Below are 25,914 nucleotides of genomic sequence, written 5' to 3'. Positions count from 1 at the left end.
ATTGAATGTGTCTAAAAGGTAGAGTCTGTCTGTATTTAGAATTTCTGAGTGAGATATTCCAATTAATCTAAACCCTAGTTATGAACTGATGTGTAAATAAACCAGCATGAATACATGCACCTACCTCTAAGATGATATTGGCTACATGTGTACTGAGTGCCTGTGATGTCCAGGGATTATGCTAAATATTGAGAATAGAACCAAAAATAAGATAGGTGCCTATCCTCAGGAAACTGTGAAAGTCTAATAGTGTAACATACAACAGTGGAAGTAGCCATCCATTTATTCAACACACATCAAATGCCTAAGGCAAGATAGCTTTGTGCTGGGCTCAAAAGATAGCATAAACAAAAAAGAAATCTGTAGCCTCAAAATTATCAAAACAATTACAATATAGCTGCTAAGTGTTTGATATAATAAAGACCTAGTTCATACAAGTGACACTAGATAGAACATCCCGTAGGAAATAAAAACTGAGCTTAACCTGAAGAATGTCAAGAGCACTCTAGACTGCAAGGACAGCAGGTGCAGAGCGAGGGAAGCCTGGGAATCTGAATGACTTGAGGATTCAGGATGCTGGTGGGGTGTCTGTCTAAATGATCGGACGGCAGGAGGGTGGAGCTAAATCATGAAGAATCTTGTATTCCATGCAGAGTGTCTATTGACACAGCCCTTATGAAACAGGAAGTCACTGAAAAACTTTAAGCAAGGAGTGACATAGCTAATCAATTTTTTTTCAAAAACATCTTTTAAGGAGGTTTTGTAGTGGAGGAAAGAGAGAGTGATTCCTATTGCCTAAACAAAGGCAGTGGATGAGAAGATAGTAATAAGCAAATGGTATCACAAAGGGTTTAGTGGTTAATTTTATCATTCCTAGGTTTCTAGCCTAGGGGATAAAACGTACAATTAACTTATATATTCTGGAAGGATATAGAGTGGGAATAATGAGGTAGAAAATAAGTATATGATGGTATATGTTGAGTTTGAGATATGTTTGAGAAACTCAGGTAGATGCACCATAGCCTGTTAGATAACGGGATTGGAATTTAAGGTCAGGTAGGATTATCCCAGAAACAAAAAATGTAGGCAATGAGCAGAAAGTAATGGTTAAAACCGTCCGAATGAATAAAGTAACTCAGGAAGTGAGTGTAGCATGAGAAGAGATAGGTGAAAACAGAACTATGAAAAATAGAAATGTTACAGGGGTGCCCGAGTGGCTCAGTCGGTTAAGTATCTGACTCTTGATTTCAGCTCAGGTCATGAGCTCACAGTTAAGGAATTGAGCCCTGTGTCCAGCTCAGTGCAGAGCACAGAGTTTCCTTGGGATTCTCTCTCTCTCCCTCTCTCTGCCCCTCCTTTGCTCATATACATGCATGCTCTCTCTCTCTCTCACTAAATAAATAAACTTGAAAAAAAAAAGAATAGAAATGTTACAACAAATAGGCAGAGGAAGAGAATCAAAGGAATGAGAAGGAAAGATTTTCAGTTTACAAAATGAGAATTAAGGATGGCCATGAAAACATAGGAAGGAAAAAATATTCCAAGAAGGAGTGATTAAGTGTCAATGTTTCTGAGACATCGAGTAAGCTAAGTAGTAAAATGGACACAAAGTGCTTTTACAAGACTGCATCCAAACCAAGTGGCCAGCAATAGATAATGTTTAAAAATTATGAGCCATTTATATATAATGCAGCTACCACACACACACACACACACACACACACACACACACACACACAGTCTCTATGCTCTGGTTTGGAGAACATATTTACCTACTGGGGGAAGCAAAGAACGGATAGAAGAGGAAAGAGAAGTAGAAGTTCTGCCACACAGAACTTCTGTAGTAGGCTTTTCTATGTATCTCAATTTAGAAAATACCATTGGAAACAACTGAACCTATCATATATTAAATCAGCAAAATAGCCATAAATAAAAAAGATTGATTTTAAATTACCCTGTAATACAACATTTTGATGTTATATATGTCCTTAGAGGGATGTGTTCAGGAACAGAAAGAAGTATGTAAACGGTTTAAAATTCCATTAGAAGGTATGTTGTTTAATATAATATTAGTATTAATATTTTGCAACTACTTTATGTCTGTTGTCAAAAAACAAGGAGTTAAATTAGGGATACCAAGAGTCAATATCCTTCAGTGAAAGAGAAAAGTGATAACATTCTAAATAAAGAAATTAAGTGAAAAAAAGCTGAACTATTAAAATGTAATTAGAAAGATCAAGACTAACTCATAATTTTTCCCCGCTGTGGCTACTGAAATGTCTAGAAGAAATGGGCACTTCTAGTGCCCAGAATGTGATCTCTAATACAATAACCTACTAAAATAACCCAAAGCTCTAGTGTAATAGAGGTTTGGGGTCAATTTTGGAAATTTGAATATCTAGATATTAGATATGAATTACTGAAATATAAAGGTAGAGACAGATAAATGAAAACAAAGCATGTTGCAGATCAATATGTATAGTATGATCTCACTTTGATTAAAAATATATATTAACAGCATGACCATCATAAGTATGATGGCTAGATAGAGTGTTAATTTTTTAAAATTCGCTTGTCTCCATTTATTCAATGTTTACACTTTACATGTTCTGCTTTTATAATTTTAAGAAGTCAATTTAAGAAGTAACATCATCAAGAATTTACCAACTAGTTCCCTGAAGATCTGGAACATGGTAGACAGAAGCCAGAGTGCAGTGATGAATGAATAGAAGTGGAAACTGTAAGTGAAAACTATTCGGGAGTCCCACGGCGAAGAAGGGGAGAAAGAAGGAGAGCAATTAGAAGCAGACAGCTCAAAGGCTCAAATGCCTGTGGGGTGGCTGCAGGCTAAAGGCATTCTTTGCCCTAGAGTTTTGGTGCTGGATTTCCTCTCTCCAGAAGATGCTTCTTAGACATATCCATGTGACTCACTCAATTACCTCCTTTCAATCTTTGTTCAAGTGTCAGCTTCCTACTGAAGTCTGTTCAAAATCACAGCTCTCTCCCCTACCCTCTCTTCCACTTGCACAAAGCCCCTGCCCTGATGCTACTTTTTTTCCATTGATCTTGATAATTTTCTAAATTTTATATAATTTTTACCTTTTTCTTGCTTATATCCTCCCCTGGAATGTAAAGTCAATTTAACAGAAATTATTTTGTCTTTTTTATACATTGATATATTCTAAGTACCTAGAACAGTGTATGCCACATAGTTTACTTGATAACTATGTTTTGAATTAAAAGAAGGGTTATTTAGGACTGGGAAAGACTTAAGCACATTTATGTGCTAATCTTAACTATTCCCAGGAAGAAAGGAAGAAAGGTAACCCCTGATCAATGAAGTTCACGACGGCAAAGCAATCTTTATGACATTTCCTTTGTATCTTCCTAGAACGTATATTTCACATGTATAGCAGTAAGCAGATAAAAACAGTTCAGGATGTCTTATATGCCATTGAAAGAGTGGAACTGATTACCATTTTGTGTACTTGCTATTTGGCTTTTATTTCTAGTAACATAAAATGCACTGCCAGAACAGCTATACCAAATTTTGTTGGTGCTTTTTCAGTGGAAGATAGTCATTGCTTTGGCAACCATGCATTTCAGAAACACAGGCTGTTTGAGTTGGTACTAACTACCATGGAAAAGCAAAGGTCCAGTTAATTCCATTTAATGATATGATATAGTGAATTAACTGCATGCACACAGAAGGAAAAGTACCAAAAGAGAACTGTCAAAAAGGTCTGCTTACAAGAACAGGGGTGTCATAAGGTTTACTTCCTTTTACAGTTTAATATTCAATAAAGATTAAAAGGAGGGAAAAAAAGTAATTGTATTAAGTCAAAGTCAACAATACAAATATTTATTAAGAGAATCAAAAGACATAGAGGAAATTAAAGTCAGAAAGATAGTAGTCTCAATCAATATTAACACAAAGTAACTATAATAATATGTTAGAGGATGTGACTGCTGGTTGACCTTGAACTGGACCACCAAATCAGAGATTCCTCACTGCCCCTCCTCCCTCCATTCCTTGTAATGTAGGTTCCACTTGCATTCTCCCTTCCCAGTGGCTTCTTCAAAGATACAGCCTTGAAACAATGATGTGGTGTTGAGACCATCTGGATGGTATACGTGATTGAACTCAGTTAAGGCCTCTGTATAAACTTTTAAGATTTGGTGGGCAGGTGCAGAGATCTACTCATCTTACTTCTGCCCAGGACAAGCCCCTTGCCAGTCTGGAGTGGCCTGCCTCTTTCTTCTGTCTCTCCCTGACCCCTGAGAACATGGACCAGTTTTAGGTTACACCTGGGAGGTTCCTAGGAGCTTGCTTGCAAACTGAAACAAGAAAAAAAAGTATGAATTTGCTCTACTCCGTATCTCCTAGCACTTTTCTAGATCACCTCCTGAAATTTCTTTGGGCCTTTAATCTTTTTTGCCTTTTGATAGTGTCTTGTGGCTCTTGAAAGTCTTCAGTTTTGTATTGTTCTGATTGTTTGGGGATCTTACTTTAAAGTCACTGATTTATATGTGGCTATGGGACGATGCTTGAAAAAACTTCTAGTCTCAAAGGATCATTCTTAAATGATCAATGCACCAGCACATGCAGTATTTGTTTTTGTCTTGTCTTTTGGTTAGATCTCATTGGAAGCCACTTAGATCATGTATATAAAATGAAAATATATATTCTTAAAAGTTTAAAAGTAAATTTAAATCATTTAATACCTGAGGACATATTTGTACTTGGTAAACAGCTCTAATTTCATAAATTTTAAGATAAAAAAAAAAAGTTCCGAGGGCTCCTGGGTGGCTCAGTCAGTTAAGCCTACGACACTTGATTTTGGCCCAGGTCAGGATCTCATGTTTTGTGAGTTTGAGCCCTATGTCGGGCTCTGCACTGACAGTGTGGAGCCTGCTTGGGATTCTCTGTCTCTCTCTCTGTCTCTCTCCCTCCCCCTCTTGTGTGTGTGCACGTGCTCTCTCTCTTTCAAAAAAAAAAAAGTTCTAATACGGGTTAGTTTGAATTAGAACCAAAAGATCCTCACTTTTCTAATATAAATAAAAGTTTAAAAGTCTCAGGGAATGAAAATAACACAGAACATCATTTTGGAAGGAAAGAAATAATAAGAAATAGAAATTATTGGTCACTGGGGGGAGAAGCCAAGATGGTGGGAGAGCATGGAAGTTTTTTTTGCATCTTGCCTCTATGAAATACAGCCAGATCAACACTAAACCATCCTGCACAGCTAGAAAACTGATTTGAGGATTAACACAACAATCTGCACAACCTGGACCACAGAACTCAGCAGGTACGTGGTGCAGAGAGGTGAACGAGGGGAGGGAGAAACCCACAGAGGGCAGGGAACTGTTTTTGCTTGCAGGAAGATGACAGAGACGGGGTGAGGGGTGGGGGAGCTTGGGAAAAGCACCCTTCCCCCCAAAGCAGGTGGAGAGAAAGTGGAAAAGTGGAAATAGCCACAGGGACTGAACTGAAAAGGGAGAAAGGAGAAAAGAGCGGGTTTAAATGCCACTAAGACTCTATAAACAAGGGGAGCGGAGAGTCTGCAACTCCGCAGCTCTATACCTGGTGGTGCTCTGATGAGAAGGGCGAATCCCCAGGAGCAGAGTGAAGTCCGGGCAGTTCTCGGGCGACATGGGGAAAAGCGGCTCCTTTGCTGGGAGGACATTTGGTAGAAGCTGTGCAGCTGACAAAGGTGCCAGCAGACCCCAGGGAACAAACACATTCTCTGGTGCTGGAACAAAGTCGCTAGGAGTGAAGCCTGGTGCCAGATGTGTGTTGTGATTTTTCATAATCCCCGAAATGCTGCTGCTACACAAGTGCATGAACATTTTCTGGGGTGGGCTGGCATCCAGCAGCAGTCTCTGGACACCAGCAGCAGCACAGTCCTGCAAACGTTCCAGGGTGTGGCCGGCACCCGGCCATTGCTCGGTGAGAACCTCCCCCAGAAAGTCAGAGCAGGATAAAGCCACAGTCCCCGGGAAGTGAGGGGTTGGGAAATACAGCCACATCTGAGATACAACTCAGGAGGGAGGTGCCGCCAGGCAATCTGACGGCTTGGTCACGGGCAGTGTAAACGCGGGGAGTGGACAGAAAACAGAAACAAAGGACAGGCGCGCGATTGCTGATCTGGAGAACAAAGGTCTGTAACTACAGACTCAGTAACTGGCTGACGCCATTTTCACCCCTCCCGCGCATGTGCATACACACCTACAAGCGCCACAACAATCCACTCCAGTAAGCTAAGCAGCACCATCTAGTGGAGAACAGAGCTGTTACACTAAGCCCCGCCCACCTAGGCCAACCTCCCTCTTCAGGAACACCACAAGTCTCTCCGCCTGCTTAGTATACGGACTATAAATTGCTTCATAGTTTGACTTCTAGGGGAAAATGATGTAATTTCAATAGTACTTTGGTCTCTTTGCTGGTCCATTTATTCAATTTTCTTTTTTTTCTCTCCTTTTCATTTTTTTTTCTTTTTCTTGAATACAGAAAGAAAAAAATATTTTTATTTTCAATTTTTATTAAAAATACTTTTCTTTATTTTTTACTATATTTTTTACTTTTTGTAAATTTCTCAAATTCGATTTTACTTCCATAATTTCATATTATTCTATTTCATTGTATTCATTTTTTCAAATTTTCAAATGTTTTCCTATTTTTTTTTTCCTTCCTCTTTTTCTCTAATCTATCAAGCTCCATTCAACAACCAGACCAAAACACACCTAGGATCTAGCATCATTTATTTGATGTGTGTGTGTGTGTGTGTGTGTGTGTGTGTTGTTTTTAATTCTTTACTTTTAATTCTTTTTACCTTATTAATTCCTTTTCTCCTGTCAAAATGATGAAATGAAGGAATTCACCCTGAAAGAAAGAGCAGGAAGAGACAACTGCCAGGGACTTAATCAACAAAGATACAAGCAAGTTGTCTGAACCAGAATGTAGAATCACAATAATAAGAATATAGCTGGGGTTGAAAATAGATTAGAATCCCTCTCTGTGGAGATAAAAAAGTAAAAGCTAGTCAGGATGAAATAAAAAATGCTATAACTGAGCTGCAATCTCGAATGGATGCCAAGGTGGCAAGGATGGATGAGGTGGAGCAGGGAATCAGTGATATAGAGGACAAACTTATGGAGAATAATGAAGCAGAAAAAAAGAGAGAGACTAAAGTGAAAATACAAAATTTAAGAATTAGAGACAAGAGTGACTCATTAAAAAGGAACAATGATCATAGGGGTCCCAGAAGAGGAAGAGAGAAATGGGGGTAGAAAGGTTATGGGAGCAAATCATAGCAGAAAACTTTCCTAACCTCGGGAAAGACACACACATCAAAATCCAGGAAGCACAGAGGACTCCCATTAGATTCAACAAAAACTGACCATCAGCAAGGCATATCATAGTCAAATTCACAAAATACTCAGGCAAGGAAAGAATCATGAAAGCAGCAAGGGAAAAATGGTCCTTAACCTACAAGGGAAGACAGATCAGGTTTGCACCAGATCTATCCACAGAAACTTGGCAGGCCAGAAAGGAGTGGCAGGATATATTCAATGTGCTGAATCAGAAAAATATGCAGCCAATAATTCTTTATCCAGCATGGCTGTCATTCAAAATAGAAGGAGAAGTTAAAAGTTCCCCAGACAAACAAATATTAAAGGAGTTCATGACCATTAAACCAGCCCTCTTCTGCAAGAAATTTTAAGGGGGACTCTCTGAGGGGAGAAAAGAAGGAAAAAAAAAAGACCAAAAGCAACGAAGACTAGAAAGAACCAGAGAACACGACCAGAAACTCCAACTCTACAAGAAGCATAATGGCAATAAATTCACATCTTTCAGTACTCACTCTAAACGTCAATGGACTGAATCATCCAATCAAAAGACAGAGGGCAACAGAATGGATAAGAAAACAAGATCCATCTATATGCTGTTTACAAGAGACCACTTTGGACCTAAAGACACCTTCAGATTGAAAATAAGGGGATGGAGAACCATCTTTTGTTGAATGGTAGAAAAAAGAAACCTGGAGTAGCCATACTTATATCAGACAATCTAGACTTTAAAATAAAGACTCCAACAAGAGATGAAGAAGGACATTATATTGTAATTAAGGGGTATATCCACCAAGAAGACCTAACAATTGTAAATATTTATCCTCCAAATGTGAGAGCACCCAAATATATAAACAATTACTCACAAATATAAAGAAACTCATCAGTAGTAATACCATAATAGTACTGGACTTCAACACCTCACAGCAATGTACAGATCATCTAAACAGAAAAGCAACAAGGAAACAATGGCTTTGAATGACACATTTGACCAGAGGACTTAATAGGTATATTCAGAACATCTCATCCTAAAGCAGCAGAATATACATTCTTCTCCAGTGCACATGGAACATTCTCCAGAATAGACCATATCCTGGGACACAAATGAGCCCTAAGTAAGTACAAAACAATCAAGATCATAGTGTGCCTATTTTCAGACCACAATGCTATGAGACTCAAAATCAACCAAATACTTGGAGACTGAAGAACATCCTACTAAAGAATGAATGGACCAACCAAGAAGTTAAAGAGGATAATAAAAAGTATATGGAAGTCAATGAAAATGATAACACCACAACCCAAAACCTCTGGGACACAGCAAAGGCGGTCATAAGAGGAAAGTCTATAGCAACCGAGGCCTTCCTAAAGAAGGAAAAAAGATCTCAGATACACAACCTAACCTTATGCCTTAAGGACCTGGAAAAAGAACAGCAAATAAAACCCTAAACCAGCAAAAGACAGGAAATAATAAAGATTAGAGCAGAAATTAATGCTATCGAAACCAAAAAAAAAAAAAAAAAAAACCACAGTAGAACAGATCAATGAAACCAGAAGCTGGTTCTCTGAAAGAATTAACAAAACTGCTAAACCACTAGCCAGTCTGATCAAAAAGAAAAAGGAAAGGACCCAAATAAATAAAATCAAGAATGAAAGAGGAGAGATCACAACCAACACAGCAGAAATAAAAACAATAACAAGAGAATAGTATGAGCAATTATATGCCAATAAAATGGGATATCTGGAAGAAAAGGACAAACTCCTAGAAACATACACACTACCAAAACTGAAACAGGAAGAAATACAAAATTTGAACAGACCCATAACCAGTAAGGAAATCGAATTAGTAATCAAAAATCTGCCAAAAAACAAGAGCCCAGGGCCAGATGGCTTTCCAGGGGAATGCTACCAAACATTTAAGGAAGAGTTAACACCTATTCTCTTGAAGGTGTTCCAAAAAATAGAAATGGAAGGAAAACTTTCAAACTCTTTCTATGAAGCCAGCATTACCTTGATTCGAAAACCATACAGAGACCCCACTAAAAAGGAGAACTATAGACCAATTTCCCTGATGATCATGGATGCAAAAATCCTCAACATGATATTAGCCAACCGGATCCAACAACACATTAAAAAAATTATTCACCACGACCAAGTAGGATTTATACCTGTGATGCAGGGCTGGTTCAATATCCACAAAACAATTAACATGATTCATCACATCAATAAAAGAAAGGACAAGAACCATATGATCTTCTCAAAAGATGCAAAGAAAGTATTTGACAAAATATAGCACCCTTTCTTGATAAAAAACCCTCAAGAAAGTAGGGATAGAAGGATCATACCTCAAGATCATAAAAGCCATATATGAAAGACCCAACGCTAATATCATCCTCAATGGGGAAAAACTGAGATCTTTCCCCCTAAGGTCAGGAACAAGACAGGCATGTCCACTCTCCCCATGGTTATTCAACAGAGTATTGGAAGTCTTAGCCTCTGCAATCAGACAACACAAAGAAATAAAAGGCATCCAAATCAGCCAGGAGGAGGTCAAACTTTTACTCTTCGCAGGTGACATGATATGGAAAACCCTAAATATTCCACCAAAAAACTGCTAGAACTGATCCATGAATTCAGGAAAGTGCCAGTATATAAAATCAATGCACAGAAATCGGTTGCATTCCTATACACCAGTAATGAAGCAACAGAAAGAGAAATCAAGGAAGTGATCCCATTTACAATTGCACCAAAACCATAAAATACCTAGGAATTAATCTAACCAAAGAGGTGAAAAACCTATACACTGAAAACTATAGCAAGCTTATGAAAGAAATTGAAGAAGGCACAAAAAAGTGGAAAAAGATTCCATGGTCCTGGATAGGAAGAACAAATATTGTTAAAATGTCGATACTACCCAAAGCAATCTACATATTCAATGTAATCCCTATCAAAATAACACCAGCAATCTTCAAAGAGCTAGAACAAACAATCCTAAAATTTGAATGGAGCTAGAATAGACCCCCAATAGCCAAAGAACTCTTGAAAACGAAAACCAAAGCAGGAAGCATCACAATCCTGGACTTCAAGCTGTATTACAAAGCTGTAATCATCAAGATAGTATGGTACTGACACAAAAACAGACACTCAGATCAATGGAACAGAATAGAGAACCCGGAAATGGACCCACAAATGTATGGCCAACTAATCTTTGACAAAGCAGGAAATAATATCCAATGGAATAGAGTCTCTTCAGCAAGTGGTGCTGGGAAAACTGGACAGCAACAGGCAGAAGAATGAACCCGGACCACTTTCTTACACTGTACATAAAAATAAACTCAAAATGGATGAAAGACCTCAATGTAAGATAGGAAGCCATCAAAATCCTCGAGGAGAAAGCAGGCAAAAACCTCTTTGACCTTGGCTGCAGCAACTTCTTATTCAACACGTCTCTGGAGGCAAGGGAAAAAGCAAAAATGAACTACTGGGACCTCATCAAAATAAAAAGGTTCTGCACAGTGAAGGAAACAATCAGCAAAACTAAAAGGCAACTGACGGAATGGGAGAAGATATTTGCAAATGACATATCAGATAAAGGGTTAGTATCCAAAATCCATAAAGAACTTATCAAACTCAACACCCCAAAAACAAATAATCCAGTGAAGAAATGGGCAAAAGACATGAATAGACACTTCTCCAAAGAAGACATCCAGATGGCCAACCGACACATGAAAAAAAGCTCAACATCACTCATCATCAGGGAAATACAAATCAAAACCACAATGAGATATCACCTTACACCTGTCAGAATGGCTCACGTTAACAACTCAGGCAACAACAGATGTTGGCGAGGATGCAGAGAGAGAGGATCTCTTTTGCATTGCTGGTGGGAATATAAGGTGGTGCAGCCACTCTGGAAAACAGTATGGAAGTTCCTCAAAAAACTAAAAATAGAACTACCCTACGACCCACCAATTGCACTACTAGGCATTTATCCACGGCATACAGGTGTGCTGTTTTGAAGGGACACATGCACCCCCATGTTTATAGCAGCACTATCAACAATAGCCAAAGTATTAAAAGAGCCCAAATGTCCATTGATGGATGAATGGATAAAGAAGCTGTGGTATATATATATACAATGGAGTATTACTCGGCAATCCAAAAGAATGAAATCTTGCCATCCACTACATGGATGGAAGTAGAGGGTATTATGCTAAGTGAAATTAGTCAGAGAAACACAAATATCTTATGACTTCACTCATATAAGGACTTTAAGATACAAAACAGATGAACATAAGGGAAGAGAAGCAAAAATAGTATAATAATACAAAATAAATATAAAAATAAAAAAGTAATATAAAAACAGGGAGGGGGACAAAACATAAGACAAAACTCTTAAATATAGAGAACAAACAGGGTTATGGGAGGGGTTTTAGGAGGGGGGATGGGCTAAATGGGTAAAGGGCATTAAGGAATCTACTCGTGAGATCACTGTTGCACTATATGATAACCAATTTGAATGTAAATTTAAAACAATAAATTAATTAAATTAAAAAAAAGAAATAGAAAATATTACATTTCACTGGTAAAAACAATGTCTTACCCAGGACAGACCAGGAACAAAAGTGTTTGTCAGAGAAATAATGTAATGAGGAAGACATGATTAGAAAACTTGTTAGTTAAACATTAGGGAGAATTGCTAACATAGTAAAAGAAACAAGGAAATCAAAGCATATAACCGCCATTTCATAGGCCATATTACTCAAGAAACCAATGACACTCTGCTCCATTGTTTGAAGAAATCATTTCCTGCAACACCAAACTCAACAGCTCAGTGTTTTGATCTCTCAAAAACTTCCATTTTTTGCTTTTCACATTGAAGTGTATATGTCACTAACAGCTAATATATTGAATTTTTAGGCAAGCATGTCAGTGGTAGTTCCAGGCTTTTGGGTTGCTAATTAATCGACACACTACTGGCATAGAGGAACAACTGATACCCTTGGAACTCAGGGACATATAAGATCTTTTTTAATTATTACTATTTGTGGACTTAATTACTGCTGCAATACACTTAATCATTCTATGTCATGTACAAGTTAATGGATATTCTAAGAGTCCAATCAGAATCCGACACGGTGACAATGTGCTGGAGCAACTTGGCTTGCCTGAAGGAGAAGCAGATTGAACTAATTTTGTAATTTAATAACAATAAAAGGATTTAAATAAGACACACAGTCCTCCATACTAGAAAAAGAAGTCTAAATTTAAATTAAATATAAGAATTTTGACATGCCTACCAGATCCCTAGACATATCGATGTCAATCAGTAGTTGTTACTACAACATTCTTGGATATTACCACAGGTTTGCCGAGAGCATTGGTTCTCTGTAAGAATAGCAAGTCAAGACCTGTGCAATTGGATATCTCCCTTTTCTACAAGTCATACTTGGAAAGAATCTGTAACTTGAATTCTATTGATTTCAGAGAATTCCAGGTTGAATAAGATACTGTCTCTATTGTCCATGGAGCTCACAAGAACAACTCAACATCTTCACATAGCAACTGGATGATATTAAGGGACTCTGTCCAGGAATTTTAAAGCAATAAGGGGAAAATATTTTTCCACTTTCTTGAAATAATTTCCACGAGGAAAATTGTCATAAGTGTAATCTTCTTTAATTAATCATCTATAAAGGCAATCGTTAAAAGCACAGTCCCTCCAAAATTTAGTACCTAAAAGAAACCCCTAATTGCCAACAACATACCCATTAGTGTAAAAAAGGACGGGATGATACAAACTACATAAGCTACTGCTCCTCCCTCTGAAAGACAATTTGGGCAATATTTCATCCTTACCTTAGCCAATACTCAATCCAGAGTACACAGGTAAGGTCATAGAAGACATTGCAATAAGAAACATGAAATTAGACACCAGATTTATAATCGATTCTGATTGTTTAGAATTACACAATTTAAGGACTAAAATGAAAGAGGAGAGAGAAATGAAGGGATCACATGAAGAAATCGTGTATCTTGGGTTTCTCAGTTCCATCCTTTCCTGCTTCTTCCAGAGAACCTAATTTCACTAATTATTATATAAATATGCTTTAGTACCACTCATGCATGAAAACAGAAACTTCTATTATGCTTTACATGCCTTTCAAACCATAGCCTGATTTCTTTTATCTTACCAAAGATCTTTTAAACGCTGTCTCTTCTCCTTGCATCTTCCCTGGTACCCCACAAATTGGAATATAGCTTTTCTCTATACTGCTCTTCTCAAATCGTTGTCACAAGAACCACGGACAAACTCTGCTCTGCCAAATTAGTGGGCACACTTTACAATCTTCATTTTTCTCGATCTTTTTGTGACATTTGGAAATACTGACTACTTAACCTATTTTGAAATCATATCCTGGGACACTGACTTCTGCCTCTCCCACTCTGCTGTCCACTAGTTGTTAGTTTGTTGGTGGGCACCCATTTCTCCATCTACCCTAATGTTTGTGTCTCACGGTCCCTCCTGGCATTAGCCCTCTCTCTTTCTTATCTCTTCTAAGTTGGATGATTTCATTAATTTTCAATGGCTCAAGCAATCATCGATATGCTGACATACACATTTCCAGTAGGGTTCCTGATATTCTGATTCAGCCTCAGAAGAATCTTTTTATTTTGACTCTTCTAATGCTTGAAATTGACAGTCTCATCTGATCCCTGGGCTGTATCCCATGAAATTCAGTATGTTTTATTGTTGAACTCTAGTCAATCACCCAGGAACAAATAGTTCATATCATGATTAAATGTTTACAGTTTTAGAAAACAAGGGCGCCTGGGTGGCGCAGTCGGTTAAGCGTCCGACTTCAGCCAGGTCACGATCTCACGGTCCGTGAGTTCGAGCCCCGCGTCAGGCTCTGGGCTGATGGCTCGGAGCCTGTTTCGGATTCTGTGTCTCCCTCTCTCTCTGCCCCTCCCCCGTTCATGCTCTGTCTCTCTCTGTCCCAAAAATAAATAAAAACGTTGAAAAAAAATTAAAAAAAAAAAAAAAGAAAACAATAGAATTCCCAAATTCCTTTGTGAAGCCAAGAAAATCTGATGAAATATCCCAAGTCTGGTTAAATATAATATGAAGAACAAACACATACCAATTATAAATATAACTGCAAAAGTCTAAGTTAAATATTAGCAACTTGAATTTAGCATTATGGTAAATTTGATTCAGGAATACAACAAGAAAAAAATATGACCATGTAAACAGACGCTCAGCACTCATTTGATAAAATTCAAAATCCATCCTCAAGCTCAGGCTTGAAAATAAAACAGATATGATTTAGAATTATAGGTTGTCCACTTACACCTATTTTTCCATCAGACAGGTAGATTAACATTTTTTAGATTTTAGTTTCACTAATTTTTAAAATGGGTCTAGATTGCCTTAACCCTTATCTGAAATACATCTCATCCTTTCCTTTTCATAACATTCTTTATCTTTGAAGTCATACATTTAACATACATTCCCCCCTCCCCAGATTGAAACCACCTTGAAGACATGCATATATGTGTGTGCGTGACCAGTTACAGAATTTGCAGGGCCCAGCGCAAAGTGAAAATGAAAGTCCCCTTATCCAAAAATAATTAAGAATTTCAAGACAGTGACTGCAGAGTATTAAATTAAGCAGGGAGCCCTTACATGCATAGGCCCCTGTGCAACTGCACAGTACGTATAAGGCTTTATGTGTGTGTGGTGAGTCTGTGTGTGTGTCTGTGATTGACATATGTTGAGTATTATGCCTGGAAAATTAAGTCATAGATACCTCAAAAAATATCCATAGACAGGGGTGCCTGGGAAGCTCAATTGGTTAAGCATCTTAATTCAGCTGAGGTCATGATCTTGCAGTTCACGAGTTTGAGCTCCATGTCCAACTCTGTGCTGACAGCTCAGAGCCTGGAGCCTGCTTTGGATTCTGTGTCTCCCTCTCCTCTCTGCCCCTCCCCCCCGCCAAACTAAAATAAAAACATTAAAATTTTTTTGAATCCATAGACAGAAAGATAGCTAGCATTCAGATCTCAGACTATAAACAATAGTCATATTAAGTTGGGTAAAAAGTAGTTCATATAATTAATAAAGAAAATGTTTTCAACTTTACCACAAACTAACTAGTTTGACTGAAGATTGTAGAACAACTAAAAAGACATTGATTAACCTTTAACGATTCTCTCTTTAAGTAGACATTCCTATCGTTTTATTTCAGTTCTTTCTATTATATTGTTTAAATCATTCTGAGATGATGTCTTCCCTCTTAATATTTACTGATTGTAATTTATAAACTGTGTACTATTTCATTTCCATGGTGATTTTTCTGCACGATTCATGGATTCTATGAGTGAACATTATAGTAACCACTCCATTTCTCTAGTTATAAAACATGAGCATATAAAAAAAACATAAAATGTTTAATCCTTGTCCATCTGTTTGATAAAAAATAATGTTCAGCTTATCAAAATATCAACCACTGATTTAAGACTTCATTTTGGAATTTTTTCCAAACAGTATTTATTCTCTTATACACAGAAAAATAATAACTTGATGTAGTGACAATGTATCCCTTTTCATATATCAATAGCAATTTCAAATTCTTTATGAATATTTTCTTCAGAGTGATTCTTTACATTTGGGGCCAAAATTTAGTGAGGAATTTACATGTCCTCGCCTGGAGCCCTACATAATTTCCCTTCATGATTCCCCAAAGTTCATTTATGCACAAGCCTTTATTCTGCCATGTTTTATGGTGACTGCATGAAAAAGGAAGACGGATTTCCTCTTGAGCAAGTTATTGATGAATGCTCTTTTATTTGTCCCTGGAAAGTTTTTTTTTTTTTTAAAGGTGTAGGCTATGTGCAATTGCATACCTCAGTGGTGCTATCAGGGATTTTAAATTTATAAATGACCAATCTAGGTGTGTTCAGTTACAGAATTCATTTTTAAAAGTCACTCCAGCCTCCTGTTTCTCCACTCCCCACTTGCCACTCTAGGTTCCACTCAAATGGAAATACTTGGCTTTTTCCACCCCATTCTGTCTCCTGGTCTCTATTGCTTCCCTCCACTCTTCCTCTTTTCTTCTATTTCCCTCTGCCTTTATGTACGTCCTCTTCATGTGTGTTCTCATTCATGCATTTTCATACAATTGTTCTCTCTCATTCTGTCACTCACTTCCTGAATGCCTGTGTACTGGGTACTGTTCTTCTAAGTGGATGTAGGCTTGGCTGGGCACAGGAAAGAAAAGGCTTGGGGAGCGTTGTGAGATGTGCAGCAGGGAAGATCAGAGAAGGCAACAGTACCCAGATCACCCTGCACCTGGAGGGCTCAGTACACAGTGGGAAGTGGCCAGAGGGTGACCACAGAAGGTGGCATTGTGGAAATCAAATATCCTGCTGCTGTGAGGAGAGTGAAGGAGTCTTCAGCAAGGGTGAAAGCTGGATGATCCCCTAGACAGCAGGGTTTTAATGATCGGCCCATAGGCAATTCACATAATGGATAGATTGGTTCAGGGTTCATTTTAGAGGTAAAGTTGACAAGACGTGCTTATGGATTGGATGTGAGAAGTGAGACTAAAAGAGGAATCAGAGATCCAACTGTCAGGCTTGAGCAACTCTGTCTCACTCTCTATTTCACTGTTATTCTCTATTTCTTTCTCCCTTCTTTCTTTTCCTCTTTGTTCACACTGTAATAGACTCTGGAAGGTTCACATCCCTACTTTAGTTCCTGCTTAAGTCTCCATTTAGAACTCAGAAACTCCAGAAAGCTTTCCTGAGGTCCCTACAGTGGGGAATAGACACACCCACATGATACCTGACCCTGCCTCCCTCCTGGCACCAATCTCTACACTATTCACAAGGATCACTAACACAGAGTTTGCAAGCATGAACTCTGAGTCAAAATACAGCAGGTTTGTGCCCAAGCTCTATTACTAACTAGCTAAGTGAACTCTAGCAAGTTACTTAAGGAAGTCTCTGTTCCCACATCTGTGAAATGTAGATAAGAAAATTGTCTACTCAGAGAAAAGTTTGCATGAGAGGATATATATAAAATGCTTAGTACAATACTAGTACAAAGCAAATGCTAGATAGACGATAGCCATTCTCATCATCATTATTGTCACTTTACAGTACCCATCTTCTTTTAAGCAGGGTTCCTGCCGAATATCAGAAAACAAATTCAAACAGGAAATAGTAAAATAATTCAGGCTTAGAAAAACACACTAACTCTTTAGTAAAACACAGTAAAAATGGATAGTATGATTTATTGGCCAATTCTGACAAATGTATACGTGGAAGTCATAGTCGGGTTCAAACATACCACTTACCAGATTAGATGCACCCACAGGGTTATTTTTCTTTGAGGTCTCACCTGGGCAGGTACATCTACAAAACCACAGGGCAGAAAGAGACTGATTACAGAGGTTGAGGGGCTGAGGGCGTGACCCTCTTAAACATTCTTTACTTCCTTACACACATTCCCCCCACCCCCACCCCACCCCAAGACGTCTTGGCATCACTACATCCGTGGCGACGCCTCCCTTGTGGCGTCAGCTTGTAATAGCCCAGCTTTCGCCCTACACATTTGCGGCTTCCGTGGACACATTAGCAACCAACGCTTTTAGATCCCAGTCGCCTAGCTTTGCCAAGGCGGTCAGAGGTCACTTGGAGAGTGTTTTGCCTCGAATGGTTCTCATTCAGAAGGCCATCTCATTCCTTCTGTGGTGCTTTGGAAATTCGCGCCCTCCTCTGGTCCCGGTTCAGGTGCACAGAAACGTCTGGGGGAGGACGCAGGTGCTCAAGAGAGGTGGGGCGGTGAAGGCGCCCGAGTGGTGAACCCAAAGATCGAACCTGCAGACCCAGCGCAAAGTAGAAACTGAAAGTACATTGCCGGCTGATCCTACGGAAGTTATGGGAAAGGCAAAGCGCAGAGCCTGGCCGTGGTGTGTGCCGCCCCCCTTGGGATGGATGAAGCAGCAGGCGCGGCGTGGGTGAAAGGAACCAGCCGCAGAGACCGCCCTACCCCGCACGCGCTCCCAGCAACTCCGCGGAAGACCAGGGGCCTGGCAGCGACTATGGGCGGTGAGAGCTTGCTCCTGCTGCAGTTGCGGTCATCATGACCACGCCCGCCTCCCGCAGACCATGTTCCATGGTAAGGACTCCTATTCCAGGCGCACCGGTTCGCGCGCCCTGCACGCCCGGGTACTCCAGGACGCTTTGCCGGGCCCGGCGCCCAGGCGCGTCCGGGAACAGTCCAGCCTTGCACTTTGGACCTGCCGAGAGCACTGGCTCTCTCACAGGCAGGCGTCAGCCGCGCCTCAGTACCCTGGCCCACAGCCACTTGCACTTGGGACTGCTGCTCCTGGCCGGCTGCGAGAAGCCGTCCCAGACGCCGGCTTTCCGTCCCGAGCCCTAGAGCTGCAGCCTCGGCGCCGCTCAGCGGTGGCAACTAGGTCTCAGAGGTAGCCAGTGGCTCGCCGTCAGTCTTCCCGAGCCAGCGCTGTCCTCGGTCAACCCGGCTCCCAGCCCGCCCTTCCCGTGCTCCTGGCGGCGCCCAGTTACTCACAGGCGCCTGGAGAGGGGCGAGTACCTGGGCTCCTGTAGCTCCGTACTCTCTAGAGAAGTGAAAGCGAAGCTCCCACGGGACGCGCTTTTAAACCCTAAAGGGACAGGTCTCTGGAAAACCCCGTTTCGCCCCCTCAGTGAGGCTGGGAGTTTCCGACTGGGGCTGTACCTCGTGCCCTTTGCTGGGAAACCGAGTCCTTGAGCTGGCACCGAGAAAGGCGAGTTTCGGGTTTTTGCTTTTTCCTATATGGGTACTCCTTGGAGGAGGCAGGATTAAATAGAGAAAAGTTCAAATTCTAGACTTGTGCTAGGATCCGATATATTTTATTTGTGCGGACTACGGACAGAGAGTAAAAAGGACAAGGGCAGAGCTGAGTCGAGGGACCGGGATTCCGGTGGCAGCCATATGGCCCAGGAAAAGAGCCAGAAAGTTTACTGGAAGGGGAAAAAGGAGAAGACGAGATGTGAGGGGCGAAGATCTGTTGAGGGAAATTAGAATGCTTTATAGTGAATACTTCCTCAAGCAAAAAAAGACGGGTGGGGGAGGGTGCGGGAGTAGGGAGCAGTTTGCTCTTCCGTTTGATGCCTGGTCTGTGCGCTTTCCAGGCTACACCGTTAGATCAAAGGAGCCTTTCCTTCCTCTCTCGTAGGTGTTAAAGAATCAAGAATTGGCATAGCGAAGAAGTACCAGATCAGTACCAAAATAAAGGGGGTTGTGGGGATAGAGTGTGGAAGACAGTTATGGAAAAAGATTTGTAATGGGTGCCGTCCAGAAGTTCAGCGTAGAATTAGAAATTAGGTATATCCCTGCCTTCCTTACAATGCCATGGATCGCCTGCAATTCTTTCTTATTGCTCTTGGTTCTAATCCCTGCATCACCTCTGATTTTAAGTGGAGAGGTTACAAAGAGAAAAGAAAAGAAATGGAAGCTAGGGTATGCATTATTAACAGGGAGATTTATTTCCTGAAGTGTATCTATATTGTTCATTTACCATAAGGTATTATTAGCAAACAATAGAATAGAAAACTAAACTTCTCATAATATGTGGCTTTTGCATTTTGTTCCAAGAGATTTCACTAGAAGCTTAAGGACAGAGTTACTGTAAAGAGGGGGTTTTTTTTGTTTTGTTTTGTTTTGTTTGGTTTGGTTGGTTTTTGTTGTTTTTTTGCTATTTGTTTTGGGAGTTGAAGTCGTTGAGACCCTACTATGTGGTTCTCAACTATGCTGTCTAGTTTAGGTAATGTAATCATATTTGAGGGGCAAAAGTGGAATAGTAATAAAGACAGGGAACCGAGAAAGTTGAGAAAGCCTGAACAGGTACACGGGACAATCACACATGGTACCACATTGATATTTCCATATCTGAAACAAAAATGAAAAGGCTATTTTATAGGACCAAGTTACATGTCATATTCACACTCATGCACATGAGATTATTTTCTAGGATCTCACCTCTGACACATAACCTAGTGTAATAAGAACAAATATTTAGTGTCTGTTTTCTCAAATAAGAGTGTATTATGGTACAGTATTTCAGAGCTTGGCCAGGAAGCACCTTAGTGAGGTTCATGTGGGAAAAGATGGGTTTTTGTACATTCCCCCTAACTACACACACACACTTTTTTTTTTTTGTAGGAAGCAGTGTAGCTCGGTGGCTAAAAGCTGAATTTGTAAATTCTTCACTCTTCACAAAGTTTCTTTGTTCCTCAGATTCTCCACCTGCAAAACTGAGTAACTGGTAGTACTTACCTACAGAAGTGGTTATGAGATTAAATGAAATATTGTATGCAGTATCATAGGACAGCTGCAGAAATGTCTTTAAGGGTTTATCATGGGATTTGTGGATAGAGTTTACAGTGCAATCTTAATATTGGCTGTGGCAGATATTAGATTTCTTTAGCTGTAATCAAACTTATGTTTGTAACCTTAACGAGATGATTTCCATACAGCAGATGGTTTTCTGTTTATTAATTTTTTGTTTGCTTTATTGCACCAATTTGCTTGCACCAGTTGTTCATATTAAAGGCAAGTCTTATATATTCAGATAATGTTTTCTGTTTCATCCTGAATGTCTTTTGAGTACTTTTTTTTAATTCCCAGTGAAAATGGGTCTATGAAATGTTATAATGGATATTAAATAAGCACTTATTGGTCTTAAAGACTGATGAAAGATTGGATTTGATACACAGTAGAAACTAATTTTTTCTAAGTTTATTTATTTATTTTGAGAGAGAGGGGCACAGAGAGAGAATCCCAAGCAAACTCCATGCTGTCTGCACAGAGCCCGACTCAGGGTTCAATCTCATGAACTCTGAGATCATGACCTAAGCAGAGATCCTGACCTGAGCCAAGATCAAGAGTCAGACGCTGAAACCACTGAGCCACCCAGGCTCCTCTGTAGAAACTAATTTTTTTACGTTCACTTTGACCCCATAACTTATACAGCTGAGGACTGAATGTATTATTTGGCTTAAATTAAAAACCAACAAGAATTTTTTAGACAGTCATCATTCTGGTTTGACCAAATTCCCTACTGAAAACAAATTCTACAGTTTCAATCCCTTCAGGAAATCTAAAGACAATTCCACAGGCCCAAGCTTGCCTTGCATTATTCCTTATGGTTTGTCTTTTCTGTAACCTGAAGAAAAGTTCAGGGTTGGGAAAAGGGTGCATATCTATGTATAACCTGAAACAAAACAGAATAAAAGCAGAGATTGTTTCCTGTTGTGACAACGATGTCAAAAGCATGCTCACACGAGGCAATATTAATATGTTTACTCTCTATATGGTGTGGAGAAAAGACTTCAATTGCAGACCAAACTGCAAATTGTTAATTCGAGAGGTGGGAACCTGAGAGATGTGAGTCTGAAGCCCTGGGTGTGTTTGCAGTATTGTCCAGAGGTGATGTCAAGTCTAAAGAAATGCCTTATTTGGATGGCCAGGGGGATTCTTAGAATTACGGTGCTTGAAAGTTGAATGAGACGTTGAGAGATGATTTAGTCTAAAGATTTCCTTTTACAAGTCAGTTAAATGAGACTTAAAAGATGCTGTCATTCAATCAGTCTCACAACACGTTGTCATACAACCCGTTGTCAGAGCAAGACAAAACCCCCAAGTCTCCATACTCCAAACCCTCTGTGTTTTGTATTGCTCTAGTCCCTCTGGAGCTAAGCTGTTTAACAACAGCAACAAAAGACACTCTTTACAGACAAGGCAAATTATGTTTCAGAACTGAGAAATTAGTTGTAGTACATAAAAATGACTGAGGTTTCTACCAAGCCATCATTGAAAGCCCTGATAAAATGTCATTCAATGAATAACTGAATTGATATGAATTTGGGGAGCACTAATTACTGAAAGTTAGGGTGAAGAGGACACAACACATACTGCTCATAGAAAGTAAAACGGCCTCCTTTATTAAAACATGAAAGGTGGATGTTTGAAATAACATTCATGTTAAATAGTAAAAATGTCTCTTTTATCATTAGTATTTAATTATTTTATTATATTCCCCCTAAATTGTATGCTGTATAGCTTCTCCTTATCATCTACTCTTTCCAAATACCTTTGGGACACCTGTAAAACGACAGAAAAAATGAAATTTGGCTGTATGCAATCTAGACAAATCCAGTATATTTAGTGAATAAATAGCAATTGATTATTGTTTGAGAATCTTCAGGATGCAGGAACATTAGTACAAGAGAGAGGCAAAGCTGTGTAATATTACACAGAGATGGGTTTCATTCCGAGGACTAATGTAATTACATGTTATTAAAAGATTATGGCCATTTCTGATAAAATGCTGGTGAGGCAGTAAACTCAGATTAGAATCTGGACCTGGGAACTACCATCTGATTTTTACAAAAAAAAAATTTGCAGGACTCTTTTGATCTTTACAGATAATGTATGTAAGGTAACAAAGTGCTTGGCACATGATAGGTACTCAAGAATAACTATCGTTATCATCATTATTCATCTCCTATGTGAATTTTGCCTGAACGCATATAGACACTTGGCGGCAGAGCTATGAATACATTACGTGTCTCATTTTCCTTCTCTTACCTTGTCAAGTGTCCATGATATATGAAGATGAGATATAGGATTCATATTTGTTGTTACACCTGCTATTTAGCCCAGTTCCACTATTTGTAAAAATCTGGATCACTAATAGCATATAATTTATTGGGGAGTGCTATTGATTTTTATATGACAGATAATGATATAATAGATGATAATGTTATTGGGAACTTTATGATGTATTTAACAGTGTTTAGATGGTCATAATATTAGGTCCTTGGGTTCCAAGGAGTATTGTTTGTAGTACTACTCAGAAAAGGCACAGATGTGAAATGTCTTGCAGTCAACAAGTACAATTAAACTTCATTTGGAAATTCACAGGAAATATATTGTCAACTTAGGTCAAAAGTTTGCAGAAAGATGCAAACAAGACATTTTCACTGGCTTACGAAGAATAAGTCTGTATATGACCAGATTTTAATGTCTCTGGGAATAACTGGCTTTCCATCAGTGCATTATTACTGTCTGAAATGATAACCATTTTTAATTTCATTCCTTTTGTTTAGACGATTGTCTCTAACTGGGAAGGCTTACTCAAAACAGATATAAATCATTAGCTAACAGGGTGTGAATTTATTTATTGGTTTTTTTTTTTAACATGTCAAGAAGCTAGATAGAACTGTGTTTGAAGAAAATAGGAGTCTCTGGGCACTTAGAAACTGAAAAGATAAAATGTCAAAATATAAATGCCAACTTTGTCACAGTTCTGGGAAGGGTAAACCCTTTAAAGTCCAGTATTAAAAAGAAAGAATGTAATTACAGTGCAGAACCTTCTGCACTGCTGCCTCCAGAAGCAGCTGGATACCTGGGCAACCATCAAGGTTTACATAAATATACATGCCACAAATCATAACATTTCAAAAAATTTTAATTGTTTTTTTTTACCTATAGTTTACTTGTTTACCTGTAGATGCTTTTTTTGTAGAAATGTTCAACATAAACTGAAATTGAATAAACTGATTTATACCCTAGAGTGTTTTTCAGAGGCAAAGAAGCTGCTTTCATCACGCCTGTTCGGCACTTTTCCAAAGAGTAATTTTTAAATAAAAAAGTAAAAGAAATCTGAACTCTAAAATGTAATCTTACTTTGGCTGTTACATAATATTGAATTTTAGGGTTCTTCCCACACTATCCAAAAGCCAAGATGCATTTTAAAAACTTACTAGAAATAAATGGTCAGTCTGGGGTGCCTGGGGGGTGCTGAGTTGGTTAAGCGTCCGACCCTTAATTTTGGCTCCGGTCATGATCTCACAGTTCGTGGGATACGCCCCATGCGGAGTTCTAGCTGAGAGCTTAGAGTCTGCTTGGGATTCTCTCTCTCTCTCTCTCTCTCTCTCTCTCTCTCTCTCTGCCCCTCCCCGGCTTGTGCTTGCTCTCTCTCTCAAAATAAATTTAAAAAGAAAGATAGAAATGGTCAGGCCAATTGAAACAACACAATCAAACTATATAATATGACGTATAACATTTAGCTTATTCTTACTCACTGTTCAATTTAGTTTCTTTTAGGTATATCTTTGGAATTCCTCCCCTGATCCTTGTTCTGTTGCCAGTAGCATCATCTGATTGTGATATTGAAGGTAAAGACGGAAGAGAATATCAGCACATTCTAATGATCAGCATCAATTACTTGGTATGTGCTTGTTTGTTTTTCTCACATTTTAACAGTTTTATATTCAAGTATCCATCTGTATTCCTTGGAAGAAAGTGGAATAACTAAAGAGCAAAATTTAATGAGCTACTAAGTACATATTTTTATAGTTGGCATCATTATATCCTTTTAAAATAATTCCTTAGTAGACCTTCAGATTCCCACCACTATCCATTTCAGCCCAGTTCCATTCACTACTAAATTTCTTATAAGGATAATTTAGCATAACTATCTGCATTTCCTCACTTCCTAATGACAGTTAGTCACTGTAGAACACTATAATAGAAAAGGGAAAATAACAGAATACAACATTAAAAAATTATCATGAAAAGAGGTATATAGTTATTTTATCTGACTGTGTGTACATGCATATGTATTATACAGATATTTTTATACCCATGTATATAAGTAACTTGCTGTGAATTAATTTTTTAATTTACTGTGGACTTTTTTTTACAATATATTTTATATTTTAGAGCAGTTTTAGGCTTGCAGAAAAGTTAAACAGAAAGTAGAGAATTCCCACATACTCATTCTTCCTCTGTACAATTTCCCTTATTATTAACATCTTGCATTTGCGTGGTACATTTGTTAAATTGATGAACCAATATTGATACATTATTATTAATTAAGGTCCATAGTTGACATGAGGGTTCACCTTTTCTGTTGTCCAGTGCTTTGGGTTTTAACAAATGCAGTATCATGTATCCGCCATTACAGTATCAGAAAATAGTTTCAGTGCCCTTAAAAATCCTTTGTGCTCCACTGATTCATCCCTCCCTCCTTCCCTCCACTTGAATCCATGGCAATCATCAATCTGCTTATGGTCTCTATAATTTTGCCTTTCTAGGATGTCATATAGTTGGAATCATGCAGAATGTAGCTTTTTTAGACTGGATTTTTTCACTTGGCAATGTATATTTAAGGTTACTCCATGATTTTTTTTGTGTAAGTGTTTGGCTTAATAGCTCGTTTCTTCTTTTGCTGAATAAAATTCCGTTGAATGGATATACCACATTTGTTTCTCCATTCACTGATTGAAACACATGTCTTGGTTGCTTCCCATTTTGGGCAATTATGAATAAAGCTTCTATAAGCATTCATGTACAGGGTTCTGTGTGGACATATGTTTTCAATTCATTTGGATAAATATCTAGGAGAGTTATTGCTAGATCATATTGTAACACTGTCTTTAGTTTTATATAAAACTTCAAAGGGTCCTCCAAAATGACTATACCAT

At 38.8% G+C, this 25,914-nt stretch overlaps 1 protein-coding gene and 1 long non-coding RNA gene across 4 annotated transcripts in view; one reads left to right on the top strand and one right to left on the bottom strand.

Moving 5' to 3' along the window:
* Positions 1-24,504, bottom strand: part of LOC123383048 — a 192,983-nt gene extending 168,479 nt beyond the window's left edge. Inside the window, exons 1-2 of the long non-coding RNA XR_006592305.1 lie at positions 18,950-24,504; positions 17,712-17,769 (exon numbers count right to left, since the gene is read on the bottom strand). This is a non-coding gene — a long non-coding RNA (uncharacterized LOC123383048). The remainder of the gene's footprint in view (positions 1-17,711; positions 17,770-18,949) is intronic.
* IL7 (interleukin 7) overlaps positions 17,932-25,914 on the top strand; it is a 95,489-nt gene continuing 87,506 nt past the window's right edge. The window contains exons 1-2 of one of the 3 annotated variants that reach the window (XM_045049755.1): positions 17,932-18,535; positions 24,523-24,656. In XM_045049755.1, coding sequence (XP_044905690.1) covers positions 18,526-18,535; positions 24,523-24,656 — 144 coding nt within the window. In that variant the 5' untranslated portion in view covers positions 17,932-18,525. The remainder of the gene's footprint in view (positions 18,536-24,522; positions 24,657-25,914) is intronic. The other 2 variants (XM_019822801.2, XM_003999913.5) reach the window with 2 other exon arrangements.

Source organism: Felis catus, chromosome F2 (assembly GCF_018350175.1).
Source record: "Felis catus isolate Fca126 chromosome F2, F.catus_Fca126_mat1.0, whole genome shotgun sequence".
Taxonomy (NCBI): domain Eukaryota; kingdom Metazoa; phylum Chordata; class Mammalia; order Carnivora; family Felidae; genus Felis; species Felis catus.
This window is presented reverse-complemented; position numbering and strand designations above follow the sequence as displayed.